The sequence below is a fragment of the Eptesicus fuscus genome, chromosome 18, assembly GCF_027574615.1.
Source record: "Eptesicus fuscus isolate TK198812 chromosome 18, DD_ASM_mEF_20220401, whole genome shotgun sequence".
NCBI lineage: Eukaryota > Metazoa > Chordata > Mammalia > Chiroptera > Vespertilionidae > Eptesicus > Eptesicus fuscus.
Genome location: NC_072490.1, coordinates 40,678,768 through 40,684,983, shown reverse-complemented (window position 1 = coordinate 40,684,983; position 6,216 = coordinate 40,678,768). Strand labels below are relative to the sequence as shown.

The 6,216-nt window shown below is 57.2% G+C and overlaps 2 protein-coding genes across 5 annotated transcripts in view; one reads left to right on the top strand and one right to left on the bottom strand.

The window, feature by feature from the left end:
- Positions 1-6,216, top strand: part of LOC103295175 (60S ribosomal protein L27-like) — a 170,742-nt gene that overhangs the window by 83,964 nt on the left and 80,562 nt on the right. The gene's annotated exons all lie outside the window — the stretch shown is intronic.
- Positions 1,642-6,094, bottom strand: PPM1M (protein phosphatase, Mg2+/Mn2+ dependent 1M). 4 transcript variants are annotated; one of them, XM_054729790.1, is made up of 11 exons: positions 5,815-6,094; positions 4,912-5,035; positions 4,506-4,760; positions 3,947-4,059; positions 3,523-3,607; positions 3,308-3,426; positions 3,079-3,142; positions 2,758-2,865; positions 2,504-2,652; positions 2,011-2,192; positions 1,642-1,890 (listed from the first exon to the last, which is right to left on the bottom strand). In XM_054729790.1, the coding sequence occupies exons 1-10, from the start codon at positions 6,045-6,047 to the stop codon at positions 2,048-2,050; spliced, it is 1,395 nt and encodes a 464-aa protein (XP_054585765.1). In that variant the 5' UTR covers positions 6,048-6,094; the 3' UTR covers positions 1,642-1,890; positions 2,011-2,047. The 4 variants fall into 4 exon arrangements, with proteins under 4 accessions (XP_054585765.1, XP_054585764.1, XP_008149849.3 ...); XM_054729789.1 differs by having other exon boundaries at positions 1,642-1,886; XM_008151627.3 differs by having other exon boundaries at positions 1,642-2,192.

The following is a 6,216-nucleotide window of genomic DNA, read 5'->3' as shown; positions in this document are numbered from 1 at the left end:
GAGCAGCGTGGGTCTCCTCAACCCCCAGCCTCTAATAAGCAACCATATGGCCAGAAATGGCCAGCCTGAGCCAACCTTGATCTTCAAAGACTTACATCTGGCATGTACCTCAGGTTACCTTTCATCCCCACTGTTACCTCATCCCTTGATCAGAATGGCAGCCTCTGGAATAAGATTTGTCCTGCTAGGCCTTGGCTTTTGGGAGGCAAGGATAGTGGGGCCTCTTTGAGGCTCCTATGCCAGTTCTGGCAGACTGCCTGGCCAATTGCTTGGTAACCCACTGCCTGGCTTGTGAGTTGGTAACTACGAGAGCCTCTATTCTAACTGCTCTATCTATCCTTGGAGCTTCAAGCACCTGCTGTATGCCTTATTCCTGGCCCTCTCTGAACCAGAGACGACAGTCTTAGGCTCATTACTTTGCCCATGGTCATTGGAGGTTGGCTAAGGGCTGTGAAAGGCAGGGAACATCCCAGCTTATGAGCAGTAGGCCATGCATAGGCTCTCCTGACAGACTGCTCAAGGAGGAAGAGACCTCACAACCCAGTGGGAGGGCTGCTGCAGCAGCATTTGGCTCTGAGACATGAATACAGAGCTCAATGTAGCTGTCCCTGCGGTAGTCACTCCTGTCAGCTTGCTTGTAGTTGACAGACCCACTGTACCCACTCCCTTGGCTTCAGCCTTTGGTGTGAGGAGCAAGAGGATGAGTTGGCTCAGCTGTTGATATGGGCGAGAGGCAGACACAGGATGCTGCCCACACTTTTGAGGGTGGGAAACTACTGAGGAAAGGGGAAGTAAAACTCCTGCAGGTTATTTGGGCACACTTCTGCACTTGCCAGCTGCCTAACTAGAGTCCTGGAGAGGCTGCCCAGGGCGGCTGGGGCCAACCAGTTTGTCAGGACACATGTAGGTCCAGAAGTACTGGGCTATGGAAAATGACTGAAAAACGAGAATTTTTTGTAGTTTTTCCTATCTTCCCTAAAAAACATTTAGGAAATGGAGTCTAAAATGAGTTAATGGGCCGGAAAGAGGGTCTGAGAGCCTCCTCAAGGAGTTAGTAAATACATGAATTTTACCATCAATTCCGGGGCCTCTATTGGTCCTTGTCCTTCCTAGCTGCTGTTTAGGTTGTGAGTTGCCTGATAAGAACTCATCTCAATTGTAAACTAAAATAGTGGATCAGGGTAGAGTCGAGTAAGGTTGAGATCATGAAGGTGATTGCCTTATAATTGAACAAATACACTGAGTGGCCAGATTATTACAATCTCTGAATGCATAATAATCTGGCCACTCAGTGTACTTTCCCAGCACCTTGGCAAGTGCTCTTATGGGAAGGGTAAGAAATTAAGCTGCTCATCAAAATGCAAGCCTTGGAATTTCCACCAAAAAACAAGTTAAAAGGGCAGCCCTTCTGGTACCTCAAGCCCAGAGCTCACAGTTGGTGGTGGAGACCTCCTTTCTGTTCCCTAGGTAACAGTCCTCTCACTGGGGCTCACCCCAAGCTGGAAACTAGGGAGGCCATAGAAAAAAAAGTGCTATATGCAAGCTTGCAAGGTAGAGCTCAGACATTCTTTGGAAGGTAAAAGCGAAGGTATACTGTAATGCCAAGCTGTACAGGAATTCACGATTCACAAGGGCTTTTCTGCACACAAACATTTAATCATGGGGAGGTAATAGGGAGCAACAAAAGAAAGGCATTATTGGGGCATCAGCCTGGGGTGGGGCTGGGGCCTGGAAGGAGCAATTGGGATGCAAGGCCAGAGGCAGGAGCAGTCATTGGAGGGAATTCCCCACTCGGCCAACTGGGACTCCTTGCCCCTTTTTGTTCTCCAACTGCCTGCCAAAGGGAGGACCTTGGGAGCAGGGTTCTCGGCACTCTTCAGTTCTGACTGCCTGGTATAAATAAATCTCTTGAAATGGGTTGGGGTGGGGAGCCAGAGCCCTGGGCTGTCTGGGGGCAGGCAGGCAGGCAGGTGTGCTGTTGACCACAGTGGAGGGATGCCCACACTGCACCTGGCCTGAATGGTTCAGGGATGTGGTGCCTGAATCCTCAGTGGCCACTGCTCCCTTGGCTCTGGCTGTACAAGGGAATCACGAACACAGAGACGTCATCGTAGGACACCTGCCCTTCCCCTGTGGGACTGCCATTCTTCCCCTGTGTGCTGTGTATCAGCATTTGGGCCAGCTCCGAGAACCTGTGGGGATCATCCTGCAGATGTACTCCAGGGTCGAGCAAAGAGGCAAAGCCCGCCCTCAGGGAGAGCTCACTGCACTGGGCTAGACACTTGGAGACCAAGCAATGCAGTCCAACTGTGGGGCCAGGCAAGCTGCAAACCTGCGAGGGCCAGATTGAACCCACAGACATCCCCACCCCTTGGAATCTTGAGACCACACCAATCCTGACCACCTGCTATGAGCCAGGCTTGCCAGTGCTGTCTTCCCAGCTGTAACTACTTGGTGTTGCTGCTGCACCCCAGCCCAGGCAGGTCCCCAGCAGTTACAGTACCTGTGTGGGTCCTCTCGATTGCCAGGGAGGAAGCTCCGCACTAGCCTTGCCACCTGCTCATTGGATAGGACATCCCAGAGCCCATCAGTTGCCATGACAACCACATCCTCCTCCTGCAGCTCCAACTGGTCCAAATCCAGCACTGTCACCTGCAAGTTAAGCCTGAGGATCCCTCAACTTTCCTTTCCTGACTTCCACCAGCCTCATTTTCTGGGTAGAAGGAAGGAAGCTGGGGTGGACTGTTGCCCTCTCACCTGTGGGACAGAGAGCAAGAAGGGCTTGAGTTGAATGTTTGTGTCCAGGACTCTGAGCTGATGGTCTCCCAGGCCCCGGGAGACGGCCAGTGTTCCCAGCAACCGAGCCTGGGGACAAGGGAGATGTGAGGTGACAGCAAATAGCCCCAGCAAAAGCACAGTAAAGCATAGAGGTGGACTATGGCCCTCAGGCACCCTGGGCTGAGGGAGAAACATCCTGTGGCCTTGGAGCAGACCCCAAGACACCAGCCACAAGCACAAAGGAACTCCTGCCTCTGCAGTGAGCAGTTGAGGGATTCTTGGAGGGGGCTGTTCACTGACCTGCCTACCCTGTCCGTGGATCAGTGGGTACTTGAGATCCGACTTCTCCACGCACTTGTAGCTCCTATCGGGAGCAGATCCAGTATCAACCCAGGCCCGCCTTCCCACCTTCTCTCCCCTCAACATAGGGCCCACCCTGCCATGTGGATGGGGGTTGCCCCAGGCTACAGAGCTGGGCTTGGACCCCATCATTCTCGCCACTATGTCTCCCCACCCCCATCCTGCTCACCAGCCACTCATGTAGTGATCCCTGAACAAAACTTTCTGCCCCAAGTCATCCCTCTTCAGACGCCGAGGGAACTCCAGTCGGGTGAACTCATCAGCCAGAAGCTCAGGGTAGACAAAGGCCTGGGGTAGGGAGGCCATGCTCCGATTAGGCTCTCGTTGGTGGCCCTGCACCCAGGAGTTGGAGCTCCACAGCCTCCCTCTGCCAAGGGCACCTACCAATTGCTGGATCCGTTGTCGCTCAGTCTCCGGGGTGAACTCAAAGCTCAGAGGCCGTACCTCATCTCTCCGTACCAAGATGGCTCTGGATGGGATTGGGGAGAAGCCTCCAACCTCACCCATGGCCTCCTTCCTGCTGGCACCTCCTCCAACCACCAGGGGCCTGCTCTGCCCATGCTCCCCTGTTCAAAGTCCTCCATAACTGTCTGCAGGGTAAAGGCCCGGCCCCTTTGCCCTGTGCGCACTCTGGCATCCGCTGTCCACTCATACTCCATATAGGCCAGGTGTACAAATAGCTCAGCTAGTCAAGCCTCCCCATTTCCTTCCCTCCACTTCCAGCCCCCTTTCATTGTCCTCACTGCCTCTGCTGCCTGCCTGCCACCTGCCCCACTCGCCACCTGCCCCACTCTCCGAGCTCACTCACCTGCTATCTCCGGCATTGGCCACATACAGCTTCCCCTTCAGCGACACAGCCACCAGGGCTGTGCAGCCACCCACTTGGCCTGAGGCCTCCAGCTCCCGCCCGATCACCTCATCCTGGGGCAAACAGAGGCCACTTTAGCTTGTACTGCCACCATATCACTCTGCCCCCAATGCTCATCCTGCAGTTCACTTCCCCACCAACCAGCCTGGCAGTCCTAGTCCAAAGTCTAGCTATGACTCCAGGACCCCGTGATCAGATCTGGATGTATGCTGGGAGGGAGGGAAGTCCTACTCAAAAGAGTGAGGAAGGGAAACCAGCTCTGGCACCAAGGGCCGACGGTGTGCAACGAGATGATGCAGGTAAGAGCATATAGCACATAGGAGGCACTGGATAAATGGGAGGGGTTATGATGATAATGATGGCTGTTAGTAAGGAACAAACCACCCAACCTTGTCTTCCCAATTCAAACATCGAGGGTGACTACCACACCCAAAGTCTCTCAGGTCCCTGGGGACAAAACTGTCACTCCTTCTCCAGTCAAAAACCACACTTAACTTACACATTCCTGGAAGGCGCTCTCCAGAGCCCCGATCACCAAGTCTTCTGTCCTAATGCCCTTTTCCTCAACAAACTGGGGATCACTGGGGCAGACACAACGGCCACTGAGGTGCATGGGGGGCTGAGTGGCCACCATGCCCTCTCCTATGGCCTCCAGCTGCCGGCGCAGGCAGGAGTGCAGGGTGTTGGCAGCCAGGATGGCTGCAGCTGGACCGCCGTGCCCATCAAACAGTGCCCAGTAATGACCGGTCAGGAACTGTCCAGGAAAGGACTGGCGTCAGGTTCTTCCTGGCTTCCCCAGTTGATCCCTGGCCCAGCATGGGGCACTAGGGCAAGAACTTCAGCCTGAAGTCCTAGCCCTAGTCCTGGCCCCAGCCTGTAAGAGGGGCTCAACCCGGTGTGCTCACCTCCTCTGGGCACAAGGTCAGCCACTCCTGGTCCTCTTCAGGCCCAAACTCACATCTCCGGATGCACAGCTTCCCACAGGCGGCCTGATCCTCATTGAACTCAGATTTCTCTGCATTGATGATCCTGAGGCCAGGAAGTGATCAGTGACCCTCCAGGGACACACCCATGTCCCTGTGGGCACAGAGACCAGAGCTGGTTGCACAGGGAGGAGCCCTCCTTCTGGGCAATAGCCCCTACGCTGTCGCTTTTGTCTGGACAAAGATGGTGTAAGTTTCTTAACTGTTCAGTAACCTAAGGCAAAACGCAGGGCCCACCCCCCCAGGGCCCACCCCCCCTGAAGCCTGCCTGTTGACCTGGCTGGGAGGTAAAGTGAGGCTGCTGGGGAAATCTGGGGTTCCCTTGCTATTCCCTCCCCTTCTCCCCTCCCCACCCCTCTCCCGCTCGCAATCTAAGCGAGAATCCCTGTCCCACACAGCATAGGCCAGAACCCAGGGTGAGAGGGGTGTGCGTGTGTGTGTGTGTGTGTGTGTGTGTGTGTGTGTGTGTGTACCGGGGGAGGTATCTCCAAAGCTCAGAATGCGGGCACTCCACCCAGTCTCCCGGTCTCATGTTGGAAGCCCCAGGGGTGCAGGTTCTTCCCCACTTGCAACCTTCTTCTCTGAGGGAGGGCGGAGTCCCAAAGAAAAGGCGGAGGTGGAGCAGGGGAAGACTGTCAGAGCCCGGAGATGCGGGCAAGAAGGAGTTCGCCACAGGTTGGGGAGGGGGTCACTCACTCAGCGTAGCCTGTTCCCTAGCTCCGCACAGGCCCCAGCTGGATCCGCAGGGGTCCGGGGTGAGGGGTCCCGGGACAGGGTCGCAGGAAGGGGAGGGTCGGGCGGGGTCGCAGGGGGTGGGACACTCACTCGGCGTAGCCTGCGTTCCAGGGCAGCGTGCGGCCGCGCGCGGGGCAGCGCACGGGCCGGGCCTCCGGGCGGCGCGGGGCGTCGGGGGTGCCGGGGCAGGAGCCCGAGCCGCGCAGGAAGCGGGGCCGTCGGTAGGGCACGGGGCTGGCGCGCGGCCGGGGCGAGCGCGGCGCGGGGAGCGGGCCGCCGGGCACCCCGGGCAGGAAGCGGCGGCGGAACCAGCCCGCGGACATGGCGCGGCCGGGGCTGCCCGCGGAGCGCGGGGCTGGCGGGAAGCCCGGGGAGGAGGAAGCGGGCCGGGCGGGCTGGGGCGGGGCGGGCGGGCGGGCGGTGACTCCCCCAAACCCCAGCCTCGCAGCGGAGTCCGTGCGCCGCCTGCTGCCGTCGGGCTGGTCAAACCTC